Source organism: Rosa rugosa, chromosome 4 (genome assembly GCF_958449725.1).
Source record: "Rosa rugosa chromosome 4, drRosRugo1.1, whole genome shotgun sequence".
Taxonomy (NCBI): domain Eukaryota; kingdom Viridiplantae; phylum Streptophyta; class Magnoliopsida; order Rosales; family Rosaceae; genus Rosa; species Rosa rugosa.
In genome coordinates, this window is record NC_084823.1 from 26,770,797 (window position 1) to 26,789,784 (window position 18,988).

Sequence of the window (18,988 nt, forward strand, 5' to 3'; positions counted from 1 at the left end):
ACTCTGCCAAATTTTTGAGAATAATTTTTCTTGCCAGCATAAGGTAAATTTAGCACATCTCAAATTTAATTCCTGGTTCCGTGCCTGGCTCTGTTTGAAACATGCTTTGCACAATGAAATATAAAATGGAGTCTTTTCCTTCCGTTGTGTGGTGTTTGGATTTTTTTTTTTTTTTTTGGTCTGAAAATTGTGTGGTGTTTGGATAGAGCTACGTATATCCCATCAACACTGCATTATAGGCTTGTGATTCTCAACCCAGTAACCTTTGCACGTTTATAATCTTATGACTCAAATACAAAACATATCGGATTCAGTAATTTATTGTTTGCGAAAAAAAAAAAAACAATTACATAATGGCAAATACTACAGGATTCAGTTCAAGTAAAATTTTACATATGCACTTGAAGCCAAATTTATTTTTAATTTTTTTTTACAGATGCACATAGGACTCATCTTCACATTCTAGCAAATCTTGTAATACTGAATCCATTGTTGGTCTTCTGCTCCTATCTTCTTCCACACAAGAAATACCAATCTCAACCATCTTTTCTGCTTGTTTCCTGCTGAACTGCCCTTTTAGTCTTGGATCCAACATATCCTCCATCCATGAATCTTCTCCACATTGAATCTTCCTTTTCACTATCCTCACACACCTAGTCAGCTCTGCCTCTTGCTCCTCACTATCCTCCATTGCCCAATTCGAAAGTCGAATGCCCTTCACTAACTCTAGAATCACCACTCCATAACTGTAAACATCCACTTTGGCAGTGATTGGAAGGTTTAGAGCCCACTCTGGGGCCATATACCCTTTTGTTCCTCGAATTTGAGAGAACATAGAGCTCTGGCTGCCTCTCTGAGTCAACTTTGCTAGCCCGAAATCTGCAATCTTTGCCTCAAAGTTACTGTCTAAGAGTATATTTTCAGGCTTCACATCACAATGTATAACCCATTCTAGACACTCATGGTGAAGATAGGCTAAACTCTTTGCAACCCCTATTGCAACTTTAAACCTTTCTTGCCATCCAAGAAAATTTGGGGGGAACAAGTGCTTGTCTAGTGATCCATTTTCAATAAACTCAGACACCAGGAGTCTGTGTTTATCTTCTGAACAGAATCCCCATATTCTCACTAGGTTCATGTGATTGATTTTACCAATTATGCTTACTTCAGCCCAAAACACATCTTCACCTTGATAAATGTCTGCCAATTTCTTCACAGCAACCACTCTCTCATCATCCAGAACACCCTTAAACACAGCCCCAGAAGCCCCTCTTCCCAGCTCTTCCTTGAATGTTTTGGTCGCCTTCTTGAGCTCAGCGTACCGAAACATTCTAAATTGACTCGAAATCACATGATATCCATCTTCGATAGGAGCTCTAGCGCCATGTCTTCTGAAAAGTAACCACCAACCTGAAAGTACGAAGAGAATTTCAACTGCACCAGCTGCAGTAGCAAACCAATACAGATATGTCCATCTTACCCTTTTACTAGTATTGTCATACATTGAAGCAGAACCCATTTTTTGGGCCTCAGTACTCTTACATGAATCCAGGGCATTGAGCCTGGTGACTAGTAATGGTGCTTCCACACTCACAGGCATTCTCAAGTATATACTGCCCACAAAATCTGGAGACTTGTACCCATTGAAAAGAGCACTTTTGGTGTAACACCTCCCTTCCCCATTTAGCCTATAGCTAAATGCCTCACACCGGCAATCCCCCAAGCAGAGCTGTCTGCAATCATCAATTGAAACTGCTTCACTAAAATTGAGATCAAATCCATAGAAATCTACTTGCGGAATCTGCACAAATTTCTCTTCTTGGGACTTCGAGCATGTACGCTTGAACTTACGCTTGCAGCCCAAGTTTAAGTTACTTGCATCAGCTACTTCATAGCCAGGAGGACATGAACACTTTGGCCCTGGTGTATATATACAAATCCCATTTTGCCCACATATCCCATGAACCTTACAAAGCTCCACCATCGCTTGCCATGTGATTATCCACAATCCTGTTGAGCTATTAAGACTATAAAGTCTTAGATTTCCATCATAATCCATTGACAACCTCCTTTTCACTCTCAAACCCATGTCAAAAGCACTAAATTGCAGTTCATCACTAGACGAAAAACTACCAAGTTCATCTAAAACAGCAACTCTACTACTATTATAAGCATTTCTACCATTCTGAAACACACTATAATCAAGGTCAGGCCAGTACAAGCTTGAAATATCAGGACCATCATACATCAACTTCAAAACATTATCATTATCAAAATAGAAACTAAAATAGCCAGTACCAAAATCCCCTCTTCCCAAATTAGAAATCAACTTATTGCTCTTTCTAAAGTGTTGGTTTGGGAGCAAAGTATCAGTAGGAAAATCAAAGCTTTGCCATAGAATTTTACCACTAGGGTCCTTCAGAACAAGGTTGCCAGAATCCAAAAGCTCAGCTCTTTCAGCAACAGTACTAGTACTCGAGTTGGTGCTGCTCTTCCAGATGATGGCTCCATCTACATCAGTCAAGACCATCGAGCCATCTCGGCTCAGATAGACTCTAGACCCCAAGCCATTGACTGGCTTGTCCCTGTTGGCCATCCAAACAATGGTCCTGTCTTTTGAGCTTGTGAACCAAATTGAGAACCAGTAGGCATTTGTGCCAACCCCATGAAACCCACACGTGAAAGACTTGTCTGGTGAGGTTAGGAAATCTGAATCATCCTCCACTGAAAGAGAAGATCCTCTCTTTAGACTACTTAGGGTTTTTGCAGTTGCAAATAAACAGAGAAGACATAGAAAGGAGACTGAAAAAGCTCTGTACTTCATTTTTGCTTAAGGGTTTTTGTGTCTGTGAACTACTGACTCTGTTTATATACACTAGAAGGAGGACAAAAAGTCATCAAAGGTTATCATTTCTGTTGTCTTCATAAAAGAAAATGCATAGATTAGATTCTTTTTATGAGGTACTTCATGTGGGGCACACTGGCACGTCTTAGGTTTAAGCATAAGGGTCCAAATTATGTACTTGATCCGAAGTGATTAAGATTCTCAAAGATCTTCCATTCTTATATATTAAGAAGTTTGCAAGAGTTCCGAGGACAAATGAGAGCAGAGCACACAAAGATCTTAGCAGAGTTTAATGATATGCGAGTCATCACATGGTGCATGAGTGTTCTTTCGTTTTCTATTCCACAAAGTGGCCTTACGATTTCACCGCCGTTTATTTTTCGATCACCATGTACAAACAATTTCCGTAAGAAATCAATTAAATTAAAAATTATATGGTAATATGATTAAGTAATCACAACGAATTGTCATTAATAATATAATTAATCTTTCTAACTTAAAAGAGAGGAAATCGAACTTGCGATATCATCTTCCGTGAAAAGTTGCGTAGGATATTAATATATCTCTTCATTAAGCATTACCTGGTACGAATCGTTGTGCTTTGGTCAATGTAATACGCTAATATGAAAGTGTTTCATCATTATTACGCCTAGGAAGATAGGTGAAGTGGATGATGGAGACTCCAATATCCACAAGGACCCTACCAATACCCTTTAATATGGGCTTGTATGGACTTCCAAGTCAAGAAGTTGATTGATAACAACTATCGCACCCAAAAATTCTATAAAGTCCAAATACCATCCAGTTTCACGTATGGGGTGATTGGGGTCTGGTGAGAACTCGGCTTATTATTCCAAGTACAACAAAAGAAGGTTCTTTTCTTCGGTCGCAAAAAGGGGTCTTTAATCTTTGAAAAAAAAGAATGACGAAATCTACGTGAAAATCAATATGGGGGTTGAAAATGAAAGAATGAAAATGTAAACAAAACAAAAATGAAAAGAATGACAATCTCTACATGAAAATGAAACCTGTTATATCACGTACTATTTAATTGTCTACCCTACGGATCAAGCAAGGTTGAGGACCGGCCAAAAGATTCTCATAAAAAAATAATAATAAAATGGAACGCTCTTATGAGGACCAATTTTTGTTAGCAAGAGTATACTATTCAAAAAAAAAAAATTAAATCACTTTCACCACATGTTAATAGTCTAAAAAAAAAAGGGAAATGAATCTTCACTGATGAAATTTTACAGCAGAAGGTTCCCATCAAAAATAAATTAAAAGGAAAAGTCTTGTGCCAAACCAAATTTCATTGTCAAAACCATACTATTCTTTTTTTCTTTTTCTTTTTTGGGTCTGAGGTAAGACCATACTATAAAAAATGGGAAAATTATAAAGCATTTTTTCCAACAAATAATTAGTCAGTTAAAACCTCCCAGTTAAAAAGAGATTGTTCAAGGAAATCCAGATTATATGTCTGACCCAAACCCTAGGTTACTTGACCTGGTGGTAATAGGGTTACATTAGAAGGATCTAGAATTCCTATTCAATGTATGATTACTTTCCTTGTATGATTTGGATTCTATGTATTGTAATCCTCTATATAAAGAGGCCCCTATTATCAATGAGAATACACAGCAAATTCCTCTCAATTTCAGTTTCCCTACAACACGTTATCAGCACGAAGCCCTAACCCTGAAACCCTAATTCGTAGCCTTCAAATCCCAGATACCACCGCCGCCTACCTTGAAGCCACAGACTCCAGGGACTCGGAACCGGCGGCTCCACCCCCAGAACCGGCCGGAATCAACCTGAACCGGCCATTGGAAGTGACTGAACCGGCCCCAAGAAGAAGCCGTTTGGACTCATGCCTGGTTCGCATTCCTCCCGTCCACCTTTCACAACCATTTTTTGATAGAAGTTGTAGCCCTACCCCAGAATCCCGGAACCGGCCAAAATCTTCCTAGAATCGGCCGTCAAGACCCTGAACCAAACGGTAAATCATCGGACGTTCCTAGCCGGTCTGCATCTGCCAGATTTCTGCATCCACCGAGCCCAGAAACAGACGCAGCCCTAGGCCCAGAAACTGAGGTGCAGCCCACAGCCCAGAATCAGTCCTCGGCCCAGAAGCACTGCAGGCCTTGAAGCCCACAGCCCAGGACTCGAGCCACGTCAGCAGCCACATCAGCACACCACGTCAACACCAGAGACATACCAGCTCGCCACATCAGCACCAGTGCCACGTCATCTGCCACGTCATCACCAGTGGCACGTCAGCACCAGTGGCACGTCATCTGCCACGTCAGCACCAGTCAACGATCTGGTCAACGCCTGTCAACGATTTTTCTGACAACTTTTCTGGTCAAGAATTCCGACATCTTTTCAAGGTAAACTTTTCTAAAAGTTCCCGTTTTTGAAGTTTTCATTGGGACTTCCAACCTCCTTTCTTCTACCCCCCTTTCTTCTTCATAGGAGAGACCAAAAGCCGAACTGTGGGGATTCGTGCTCACTCCAAGTTTGGAGCTTGTAGAGTCCTCCAAACTTAGAGTTTGTTGAGAAGAAAATGATCGACCACAAACACATCATTGTTTCGATCTAATCCAATTCATCTTGGAATCGGATTTCTTGGAAGCGACTACGCTCAGAAATCCCTAATTTCTTGGAAGCAACTACGCTCAGAAATTTTATATGTCTTCGTGGTAGCCTTTTACGCTCCGAAACTAACCCTAATTTCTTGTTCTCTTTCAGGATGAGTAACCTGAACAAACTGGACTTCGCTCCATTGGGAACAACTGGCTCTAGATATCACAAGTGGGTTCGTGATGTCCGCCAACATCTCAAGGCCGATGGAATCCTGGATACGATTCTCGAGCCTAGCCAGGACGTGCTAACTGTTGAGCAAGCTCAAGCTTTAGAAGCAAATAGAGCAGCATTAGAGGCAAATAAGGCGAAAGCCATCATCCTAATGACTCGTCATATGGATGATTCGCTCCAGTACGAGTATATGAACGAAGAAGACCCCAGAAGGCTATGGGTCTCACTCGAAGAAAGATTTGGCAACGTCCGTGACTCCCTGCTTCCTGAACTAGAAGTGAGATGGCATAATCTCCGCTTCTGTGATTTCAAGTCAGTTATTGACTACAATTCGGAAGCACTTCGTATTAAATCCTTAATGGAATTATGTGGAAAAGATATCACAGATGCGATGTTGATTGAGAGGACTCTCTCTACCTTCCCCGTCTCTGCTTTGATGGTTGCAAAGAACTATCTAATCGATGTTACTGCAGGACGGATCACAAGGTTTCATGAGCTCATTGGAGCTATGAATGTCGCTGAAAAGCATGACAACATCCTTGTGAAGAACTATAATTCGAGATCCGTAAGAACAGAGCATGTTCCAGAATCCAATTATAGTCGCGCCCCTAAAAGAAGGCGCCAAGAGCGAAATCCTAATCTTAGGGATACTTCTGGACGTCCTAGTCCATATAATCGCTCTACTTGGGAAGGTAATCGCCAAAATAGGCGAACACGGAACCAAAGAGGTCCACGTGGAAAGAGAGAGGGAGGCAACGCCTCTGGCCATGTTGGTGGCACCACCAACACTAAGAGCCATCTAAATGACGCTTTTAAAGCGCCTCAATCAATGGAGTTTGAGCAAAGAGATGTATGTTCTCGATGTGGAGTGTCTGATCATTAGGCACACATTTGTAGAGCTCGTGAAGAAATTATCACCGCCTACAAAGCATATTGTGAAGCAAGAGAAGCTTACTATATGGAACAAGAAGATCAAGAAGATTATCTAGAGCAAAGGGTTGAAGACGACAAATCTGGCTGGGATCAATAGACCGCCAATTCTGTTTCAGTCTATATTTTTCCAAGAGATGTAGGCAATTGCCATATATTTTTGCAGTAAATGCCAATGGTTTAGCCATTCTTCAAAGTAGGCTCAACCAAAGTAAGTGTGATGTCTAGGAAGGTTTTGAGATTAGTGGTACTTAAGCGAGCTTTGCTCCACCGACATCTCCCTACTCACCTGGTCACATTTATTTTGGAATTACCGAAAGAAGATAGACGACTACCATTGTTTTGCGTTAGCTAGCATTTTGGATTAGATTTTCTTTGGTCAAAGAGACAATGATGTAACTCCGTTGGCTTATGAATAAAATTTCGAGTTCTTTTCATTATGACTCCATTTTGATTATGAGTATATGACTTTGTGACTACGATGGCTGGGCCATCAGTATTAATTCAAGGACATAGAATAGCCCAAGTTCCCTTTGCCAAATGGCACCTTGATTATTGTCACAAAAACTCTCTACGCTCCTAAGGCAAACCGCACTTATGAGTAGCCAACGGACACCATGCGAAAATGCATGTAAAGAACGGAAATGAGTTCCTTTGCAATACCTCTAATGATTGCGAACAAAGACGCATCTTAGAGAAGTTTATGTGTCTCTCTAGTGGACTCTATGTCACTATTCGAGCTATTAAACCCAATACAGTTATGAGAGAAGATCTCTTGGATTTAGACACATATTGGCTTTGTCACGACAGGATAGGTCATCCTAGTCATGATATGATGATCCGTCTACAAAAGACTTCACATGGACATCATTTCTTTCGAGTGAAACGAAGCATGAATCAAAAGTTGATTCCTGGACTAATTATGACAGCCGCCGCTGCCTTTGGCGCCGCCGCCGTCCACCACCAGCCTAGGGCTGGCACAGTCCTTATCCATGATGCCATGGATAGCGTACATCATGGTGATGACACGCCAGGTGATGTTGCAATCACCAACTTTGCTTCAAAGAGCATTTCAAGCGCTCAGGCCCAACCAAAATCCTCATTGGTTGATTCTAAGGCCTCTTGCTCGTTTTACAAAGCCCGTTCCTTAGGGAAATTCGGACTGAGACCGTCCTATGCAAAGGATATGAAAACACTCATTCTGTTCTTACATAGAATCCATGGGGATTCTGTGGACTAGTTTAACCAACTTGAGGACGTTTAAATATCTCATGATGTTGGTTGACACGCAAACACGCTGGTCACGTGTTGTGCCATTGTCCACTTGTAATGCTGCTTATGCTACACTCCTAGCACATACCATATGACAACGGGCTCACTCCCCGGATCATCATATTCAGTCAATTGGATTTGACTATACTAGAGAGTTTGCATCGAAGACTTTCGATGGTTATTGCAATGAGACTGATGTTGGACAACACATTCCCATGTACACACCCAAATGGTCTCGCAGAAACGACTACGATGGTAGTCCAGACATTGGTAATGCGCACCAATCTCTTTATATCCGCTTGAGGTGATGCAATATCGCATGCAGCTATGCTAATTCATCTACGACCTACTGCCACTCAATGTATCTCTGCGTTACAGCTAGTGACTGGGTACAAGTCTTTTGTACTTACGCACATTTGAGTGTGCCATTTACGTGCCAATTGCGCTGCCACAACGCATTATGATAGGTCTTTACAGACGAATAGGCAACTCAGTTGGATTTGAGACTCCAACAATCGTTCGCCACTTAATGCCCTTACAAGGCGATCTCCTTACCTCTAGATTTGCGGATGTCACTTTGATGAGACAGTCTTCCCGTCGTTAGGGGGAGATAAGAACACGAATGTTCAGCAGGAACGACAGGAATTGTCGTGGTCTGTCCCCACTATGTCTCATCTCGATCCCTGTTAAAGTGACGAGATCACACAAATATGTTGCAAACATGCCTGCAAGGAAGGACGTCCCTACGAGAGGACGTAGCGCCACCCTACACGGAGGTAGGCATGGTGCCAACGCCAAAGAGAGTGGCACTCTGGCGTTACAGGTCATGGCCCCAGCTAGGATGCGTGGGAGGCCAGTGGGTTCGAAGGATACTTTGGCACATTCAGGTCCTTTGATCATCGATGCTTAAAATCCGTCTCATGAGTATCTTCCGGGTTATGGTTATCGTTGGGGGACGCCTCAACGTCAGAACCTATTCCTGAGAATATAGAGCTCTATGGAACTTACGCTAGTGTACATGATACGTGGGATAGAAACTCCATCATAATTGATGATGTAGTCACGCATTTCGTTGCTCATGAGTTTGTTGAGTCAGATGATATCGAACCACGCTTCGTTGATGAATGAATGCCAACGTAGAGAAATTTGGCCTAAATGGAAAGATGCAATCCAGGTTAAGATGGATTCTCTAACGAAGAGGAATGTTTTCTAGCCAGTGATGCCAACACCTCCTAACATAAAACCTATTGACTAATGGGTCTTCGTTAGAAAGCGTGATGAGAAAAAGATATGGTAATCTCGCCTTATGGTGCAAGGCTTCTCACAAAACGCCCTGGAATCTACTACGATGAGACATATTCTCTCGTAATGGATGTCATTGCACTCCACTACCTTGTCGGTTTGGTAGTTTCCAAATAACTGAACATGCAGCTTACAAATGTGGTCACTACGTATCTCTATGGAGATCTAGATACGGAATGTACAAGAAGGTTCATATTGAACTTCATTTACCCAAGTCAAGTGGCTCTAGACCACGGAGCGCGTTTACAAAGAGGTTGAAACGCTCACTAAAGTAACTACTTGATTGGGAAAGGATATGCCCACGCGTTTCCATAACAAGTCGGGATTCTATCGCGGTTCATGTTGGACATGATCTTCATTGGAAGCCCTTCGAACACGGAATCGAAGACGTCAACGTGGAAAGAGAGAGGGAGGCAACACCTCTGGCCATGTTGGTGGCACCACCAACACTAAGAGCCATCTAAATGACGCTTTCAAAGCGCCTCAATCAATGGAGTCTGAGCAAAGAGATGTATGTTCTTGATGTGGAGTGTCTAATCATTGGGCACACATTTGTAGAGCTTGTGAAGAAATTGTCACGGCCTACAAAGCATATTGTGAAGCAAGAGAAGCTCACTATGTAGAACAAGAAGATCAAGAAGATGATCTAGAGTGAAGGGTTGAAGACTACAAATCTGGCTGGGATCCATAGATCGCCAATTCTGTTTAAGTCTTTATTTTTCCAAGATTTGTAATAGGCAATTGCCATATACTTTGTAGTAAATGTCATTGGTTTAGTTTTCTTCACATAGGCTCATCCAAAATGTGTATGATGTCTAGGAAGGTTTTGAGATAAGTGGTACTTAAGCGAGCCTTGCTCCACCGACATCTCTCTACTCACCTGGTCATATTTATTTTGGAGTTACTGAAAGAAGTCAAACGACTACCTTTGTTTTGCATTAGCTAGCATTTGGATTAGATTCTCTTAATAGTTAAGAAACAATGATGTACTCCATTGGCTTATGAATAAAATTTCGAGTTCTTTTCATGACTCCATTTTGATTCTGAGCATATTACTTTGTGACTACGATAGATGGGCCATTAGTATTAGTTCAAGGACATGGAATAGCTCAAGTTCCCTTTGCCAAATGGCACCTTGATTAATGTTGCAAAAGCTCTCTATGCTCCTAGAGCCAAACACACCTTATTGAGCTATTCAAGCCTATGGATTCTATGCGAAAACTCATGTAGAGAACGGAAATGGGTTCCTTTGCAATACCTCTAATGATTGCGAACAAATGTGCGTCTTAGAGAAGTTTATGTGTCTCTCTAGTGGACTCTATGTCACTATTCGAGCTATTAAATCCAATAAAGTTATGAGAGAATATCTCTTGGATTTAGACACATATTGGCTTTGTCACGACAGGATAGCTTATCCTGGTCCTGATATGATGGCATGATCCGTCTACTAAAGACTTCGTACGGACATCCATTCTCTCGAGCAAAACAAAGCATAAATCAAAAGTTGATTCTTGGACTAAGTGTGACTGCCTCCGCCGTCCACCACCAGCCTAGGGCTGGCACAGTCCATATCCATGATGCCATGGATGGCGCCCTAGGTGATGCTGCAATCACTAACTTTGCTTCAAATAGCCTTTCAGACGCTCAGGCCCAACCAAAATCCTCATTGGTTGCTTTTAAAGCCTCTCGCTCGTTTTACAAAGCCTGTTCTTTAGGGAAATTAGGACTGAGACCGTCCTATGCAAAGGATATGAAAATACTCATTCTGTTCCTACATAGAGTTCGTGGGGATTCTGTGGACTAGTTCAACCAACCTGCGGACGTTTAAATATCTCATGATGTTGGTTGACATGCAAACACACTGGTCACGTGTTATGCCATTGTCCACTTGTAAATGCTGCTTATACTACACTCCTAGCAAATATCATATGACAACAGGCTCACTCCCCAGATCATCCTATTCAGTCAATTAGATTTGACAATGCTAGAGAGTTTACATCGAAGACTTTCGATGGATATTGCAATGGGACTGATGTTGGACATCATATTCTCATGAACACATCCAAATGGTCTCTCGGAAATGACTACGATGATAGTCTGGACATTGGTAATGCGCACCAATCTCCTTATATCCGCTTGGGGTGATGCAATATCGCATGCAGCTATGCTAATTCGTCTACGACCTACCGCCACTCAATGTATCTCTGCGTTACAGCTAGCGACTGGGTACAAGTATTTCGTACTTACGCACATTTGAGTGAGCCATTTATGTGTCAATTGCGCCGCCACAACGCACTATGATAGATCCTTACAGACGAATGGGCAACTACGTTGGATTTGAGACTCCAACAATCATCCGCCACTTAATGCCCTTGCCAACCGATCTCATTACCGCTAGATTTGTGGGTTGTCACTTTGATGAGACAGTCTTCCCGTCGTTAGGGGGATATAAGAACACGAATGTTCAGCATGAACGATAAGAATTGTCATGGTCTGTCCCCACTATGTCTCATCTCGATCCCCACTAAAGTGACGAGATCACACATATCTGCTGCAAACATGCCTGCAAGGATGGACGTCCCTACAAGAGGACGTAGCACCACCCTACACGGAGGTAGGTATGGCACCAACGCCAAAGAAACTGGCACTCCGGCGTTACAAGCCATGACCCCAGCTAGGATGCACGGGAGGCCCGTGGGTTCGAAGGATACCTTGGCACAACCCAATCCTTTAATTATCCACACTCAAAATCCATCTCATGATATTCTTCCGGATTATGGTTATCGTTGGGGGACGCCTCAACGCCAAAACCTATTCTTGAGAATATAGAGCTCCATGAAAATTACATTAGTGTACATGAGACGTGGGATAGAAACTCCATCATGATTGATGATGTAATCACGCATTTCGTTGCGCATGAGTTTGTTGAGTCTGATGATATCGTACCACGCTCCGTTGATGAATGAATGTCAATGTAGAGAGATTTGGCCTAAATGGAAAGATGCGATCCAGGTTAAGTTGGATTCTCCAACGAAGAGGAAGGTTTTTGAGCTAGTGATGCCAACACCTCCTAACATAAAACCTATTGACTAATGGGTCTTCGTTAGAAAGCGTGATGAGAAAAAGAGATGACAATCTCGCCTTATGGCACAAGGCTTCTCACAAAACGCCCTGGAATCGACTACGATGAGATATATTCTCTCATAATGGATGTCATTGCACTCCACTACCCTATCAGTTTGGTAGTTTCCGAATAACTGAACATGCAGCTTACAAATGCGGTCACTACGTATCTCTATGGGGATCTAGATAAGGCATATACATGAAGGTTCATGGTGAACTTCATTTACCCAAGTCAAGTGGCTCTAGACCACGGAGCGCATTTACAATAAGGTTGAAACGCTCACTAAAGAGACTACTTGATTGGGAAGGGATATGCCCGCATTTTTCCATAACAAGTTTCAGATTCTATTGCAGTTCATGTTGGACATGTCTTCATTGGAAGCCCTTCAAGAGTTAAGGGAAACCGTTGAACACTTGAAATCCGAGTTTGAGATGAAGGATTTTGGGAGAACACGATTATGTCTCGGTTTGGAACTTGAGCATCGTGTTGATAAATGCTTAGGCATTTTGACAAGGTCAAACCTTCAAGCACCCCCATGATCGTCCGTAGTCTTGATCCTAAAAAGGATCCTCTTCGTCTGAAGGATGATGACGAAGATGTGCTAGGGGCAGAAGTGCCTTACTTGAGTACAATAGGCGCATTATTGTACTTAGCTCAATGCACAAGACCGGACATTTCATTTGCAGTGAACTTGTTAGCTAAGGTATAGCTTTGCGCCAACGCGACCCCATTAGATTGGTGTAATAGATATTTTTCGGTACTTGAGATGTATGATTGATATGGGCTTGTTCTATCCCTACAGAGAGACGATGGATTCGGACCCATCACACACCAGGAACGCCGCCGACACTGGCCAGCGTCCACTATCCCCATCCTAAAATGATAAGCGTTTTGGAAGGTTTTGCTGATGTTGGGTATCTCTCTGACCCACACAAAGGTCATTCCCAAACTGGTTAAGTGTTCACCATGGGTAAAGACCATGATATCTTGGAGGTCTACAGAACATACCCTAGTCGCTATATCTTCGAACAATGCAGAGATTATTGCTCTTCACAAAGTGGTTCGTGAATGTATATGGATTGGATCCATAGTTCCGCATGTTCGAACAATTGTGGTTTGAAGTCTACCACAGATGAGCCTACGAGCATATAGGATAATGCTGCTTGTTTTGAAGCAAGGCTGCATCAAAAGCGACAACACTAAGGATAATCAGCAACAACAAACTCTCCTCAAGATCAAAGTGAACTAGGTTCAATTTGAGGACAGTGCGGCAGGCTTGCTCACTAAGTCATTGCATAAATTCCACTTTTGAGAAACATGTTGGTAGCATCATTTGCGGAAGTTATCCGAACTCCCATGACCGTAGTCATCAGGGGGAGATGCAGACATCAGGGGGAGATGTCTACATGTATGGTCTCGAAATGTGAAGGGTGTGTTGTGCTCTTTTTCCCCTTCGACCGAGGTTATTTTTGTCCCACAGAGTTTTTGTTACTCGACAAGGTTTTTAATGAGGCAACGAGAGGAGCACCACGTTTGGGCAACACAAGGGGGAGTGTTCAAGTAAATCTAGAACGTGTCTGGCCCAAACTCTAGGTTACTTGACCTAGTTGTAATAGGGTTATGAGTTACAAATATTCTCGGAGATATTCATAGATATCCGATTAATTGTACGATTATATTTCCTTGTACAACTCTGATTCTATGTCTTGTAATCCTCTATATAAAGAGGCCCCTATTATCAATGAAAGCACGATTCAATTCTCTCCAAATTTTGGTTTTCCTTAAACAAAATCATATATTTTTTCTTCTTCAAAGAAAATATTTTTTTGGGTGAGTCTATTCAGACCACTCAATTTACTATTTGGACCTCTCTTCATTTTTTTGCCACTAAACTTCCTGATTTACCCTTATTTTTATCTATTTACACCTCTGTTATATATGTGATGTTCCAATAATAAAAGAAAAAAGTAAATTTGCACATCCAAACTCCAGTTAGCTTTCATGATCAACTGGGAGCACACCCAAAAAAAAAAAAAAAATCTTTTAAGATTAACGGTTTCTCTGTTTTTGGTAATTACGATCGACTAATTTGAACTCTCAATTTCAAACCCCATTTTGTGTTCTTCTTCAAACAATTTGGCATTACTTGATGCAGTTGAAGTTGGATTTCCATTGAAGCAATTTAAATACTTGTTACTCCTCGTACTTTTCCTTGAAAAACAGTTTGGTCCCTCGCATTTTAAATTAAACTGAATAGTCCTTATTCTATCAAATTCTCATATAACAAGTCCAAAATGATCCGAAATGACTATTATGCCCCTCAATTCCTATTTTTATTATTATTTTAATTTTTTTCTCTATTTTTTTAATTTTCTCCCTTTTTTTTTTATATTTTCTCTCTCTCCCCTGACCTCTCGCTCCCTTTCTCTTCTTCCCTCTGCAACCACCGGAGAACACCTGCAACCTGATGGCCACCTCCCCCTGATTCAACCCCTCCATCCCTAGCTCCAACGCCTTCATGGCCTCGCCGCGCAACTTGTCGCCGGTCTCTCTGACCCAGCCGAGCTCCTCCTCGACGAATTCGATGCCGGAGAGATCGTACTCGTCGTAGAGCGCCAAGATCTCGCAATGCAGCTGGGCGGCCTTGGCGAGATCGATCTTCTCGGGGTCGACGGCGAGGTCGCGGAGCTTCTTGGAGAGGCGGAGGGTGTGGTGGAGGAGCTCGGAGGTGGCATGGAGGTTGGAGAGCTGGAGAGTGAGGGCGGTGATGGAGCGGAGGGGGTCGGAGAGAGCTGTCAATTTCTAATTGTTCTGGGTCCGTTTTGTTAATTTTTGCAGAGGGTAAACCAATTCCAACTGAGCTTCGAAATGAAGAGGCCAAGCTTCGTCAAGAAATCGATCTCGAAGATGAAAACACTGCTGGTATGATTCTATTGGAATGCAATTTCTGTTAAAGCCTGAAAATATTTATTTATCAGATGGCATTGGCTTGAAATTGCAGTAATTTTTTGGTGTTTGTTGGTAAATAGAAGTTGTGGATTGCAGTAGTTTGTCAGTTTTTGTTGGTAAATATATTTGGGAAATTGACCATTTGCGGTAGCGGAGGTACTTTTGCTCATGTTTGTTGATCTAGTTTAAGTTCAAGTAATGAGGAAGGAAGATGTTATCTTTGATGCTTCTGTTGATTTAGAGACCGTGCGGCCAGGAGAGAGGGAGAGAGAAAATATAAAAAAAAGGGGAGAAAAATTTTAAAAAATAGAGAAAAAAATAAAAATAGGAAATGAGGGGCATAATAGTCATTTTGGATCATTTTGGACTTGTTATATGAGAATTTGATAGAATAAGGACTATTCAGTTTAATTTAAAAGGCGAGGGACCAAACTGTTTTTCAGGGAAAAGTATGAGGAGTAACAAGTATTTAATCCATTATCATATGATCACCATAGCAAGGCATTTGAACTACATTATATTACCAAAACAATTAATTAAGGCAAAAAATAAATTTCATGTCCAAAGAGCGAAATCACACTCAATGAAGTGATAAGAACATTATATGCAACGTTTTAAATGTTTATCTCCCTACATTTTACTTAGTTATTCTATTAACATTATGCTTTAACCATCAGTGTTAAGCTTTAACCACCCGGGTTCTGGTGGGAGCCACCGAAGCCAGTCCCTGGGTTTCTTAACCCTGCGACGGTGGTGGCGCTGATCATCAATGGGGTGATGATCAATAGCAGCGGGCGTCAACACAATGGCCATAGATCACAGTATGACAAAGCAAAACAATGAAGAGAAATCAGAGAAATCTAACCACAAACCTTGTTGTTCTTAGAGAATCCAAATCCACAGAGAGGGAATTGAAACCAACGAATTGATCTTGAATCCAGAAAGAGAGAAATGATCAGAGAAAGTGGAGTGTTTTTTGTTTCGATTTTCCCAATGTATAATACAAATGAAGCGTATAATAGACGTTGTGTTGCTGTTTTTCTACGCTACGCGTAAAATCTCAGTACACGCATATTTATTAAAAACTATATATTTTTATATTTTTAATTATTTTTAGTTATAAGAAAATATTATTTCATTCATACCTTTTTTTTCTTTTCTTTTGAACGTTATTTCATTCATACATTCAAATCAAGGGCCTACGAGGGGGCTCTTAAGCTTCTTTATTATTATTATTTTTTTTTATCAAGCAATGGTTTTTTTTTTTCAAGAATAAAAGCAAAAACTCGGTAAGACCCACTTATAAAAGCAACTTCTCGCATTGAGTTTAAATGAAATTTTTAAAGAGGTATTTAAATCAAGGTCCAATTTGCTACATCAATTTTCATTGTAGTCTGATCACTTTTTTATTTTTAATTGCAGTCCAACCACTTTTTTCGTTGTTCATTTTGCCCTTCAAGGTAAGTAAAGGAAACTAATCAAAATCTCATAATTTGGAGACTTTATTTTTCAATTTAAATATTCAAATTTTGAATTTCAAATTCCTAAAATCTACTCAAGTGTTATAGAGAAACGGGAATTGAGAGAAAATCGCGGTGTATTCTTATTGATAATAGGGCCTCTTTATATAGAGGATTACAATGCATAGAATCCGAATCATACAAGGAAATATAATCATACATTGAATAGGAATATCTAGATCCTTCTAATTTAACTTTATTACCATTAGGTCAAGTAACCTAGGGTTTGGGCCAGACACACAAATAAGGATTTACTTGAACACTCCCCCTTGTGTCGCCCAAACGCGGTGTTTCTCTTATTGCCTCGCTAAAAACCTTGCCGAGTAACAAAAACTCAGTGGGACAAAAATAACCTCGGTCGAAGAGGAAAAATAGCACAACACACCCTTCACATTTCGAGTCCATACATGTAGACAGCCCCCCCTAATGTCTGCATCTCCTCCTGATGACAACTATTATGGGAGTTCGGATATCTTCCTCAAACGATGCTACTAACATGTTTCTCAAAAGTGGAATTTAGGGAATGACTTAGTAAGCAGATCTGCCATACTGTCCTCAGATCGAACCTAGTTCGCTTTGATCTTGAGGAGAGTCTGTTGTTGTTGATTATGCTTGGTGTTGTTGCTTTTGATGTAGCTCTGCTTCATTTGTTTAAAACAAGTAGCATTATCCTAAATGCTTGTAGGCTCATCTGTGGTAGACTTCAAACCACAATTGTTCGAATATGTGTAATTATGGATCCAATCCATAAACATTTATGAACCACTTCGTGAAGAGCAATAATCTCTGCATGGTTCGAAGATATAGCTACTAAGGTCTGTTCTATAGACCTCCAAGATATCCATGGTGAACACTTAACCAGTTTTGGAATGACCTTTGTATGGGTCAGAGAGATACCCAACATCAGCAAAACCTTCCAAAACACATGTCGTTTTGGGATGGGGATAGTGGATGTAGGCCAGTGTTGGCGGCGATCCTGGTGTGTAATGGGTCCGAATCCATCGTCTCTCTGTATAGATAGAACAAGCCCATATCAATCGTACATCTCAAGTACTGAAAGATATCTTTTTCCACCAATCCAATGGCGTCGCGTTGGCGCACAGTTATACCTAGCTAACAAGTTCATAACATATGAGATGTCCGGTCTTGTGCATTGAGCTAAGTACAATAATGGGCCTATTGTACTCAAGTAAGGCACTCCTGCCTCTAGCACATCTTTGTCATCATCTTTTGGACGAAGAGGATCATTTTCAGGATCAAGACTACGAACGATCATGAGGGTGGTTGAAGGCTTGACCTTGTCAAAATGCCCAAGCATCTATCAACACGATGCTCAAGTTCCAAATTGAGATATAATCGTGTTCTCCCAAAAATCCTTCATCTCAAACTCGGATGTCAAGTGTTCAGCGGTTTCCCTTAACTCTTTAAGGGCTTCCAATAAATATCATGTCCAACATGGACCGCAATAGAATCTGAAACTTGTTATGGAAACGCGGGGGCATATCCCTTCCTAATCAAGTAGTCACTTTAGTGAGCATTTCAACCTCTTTGTAAACGCGCTCTGTGGTTGTTAGGGTTTTGAAAGCAACTTATACATAGATATTAATATTATTCCATTTCTTTTAAAGAATTCCAATTATAATCTAATTATTGGGGCTTCAAGAAGATGGGACCTGAGTTAAAACCATATGATCATAATTGGTATGGTTAAGGTTGTTGAGGGTCTTAACACACTAAGGAAGGACGTGCGTGGATTGAAAATACTAGTTTGATTGCGGAAGTTTTGTTCAAATTGGAGAAAATAGCTCTAAAGTTTTCACTGTCTAGCTAAAAAATGGGATACAATGGAGGAAGTTTTGGTTGCAGCTACTGTTTGATAACTAAACACTTTTTTTTTTTTTCTCTTAAGAAAAATATAATTTTACAAAAACATATACCATGTGGAAATGATAGGGTGATGATATGGCAAGTGCCATGTCATTTGGGATCTCTACCATTTTTCAATATGTATTGTGAAGAAAAATTAACCTCATTTGACGGTCAAGTAAGATAATTACTAAAATGAATTTCTCATTAAAACGACTATACATAACATTCATAATTTAAAATTTTGAGATTTTATGTATTGTGAAGAAAAATTAACCTCATTTGACGGTCAAGTAAGATAATTACTAAAATGAATTTGTCATTAAAACGACTATACATAACATTCATAATTTAAAATTTTGA

General features: G+C 40.8%; 1 protein-coding gene across 1 annotated transcript; it reads right to left on the reverse strand.

Annotated features, from left to right (window-relative positions):
- Positions 1-336: 336 nt before the first annotated feature.
- LOC133741778 (putative receptor protein kinase ZmPK1) lies at positions 337-2,858 on the reverse strand. Its single transcript, XM_062169499.1, has one exon. It carries the CDS (start codon positions 2,822-2,824, stop codon positions 431-433), a length of 2,394 nt encoding a protein of 797 aa, XP_062025483.1. The 5' UTR covers positions 2,825-2,858; the 3' UTR covers positions 337-430.
- Positions 2,859-18,988: the final 16,130 nt, after the last annotated feature.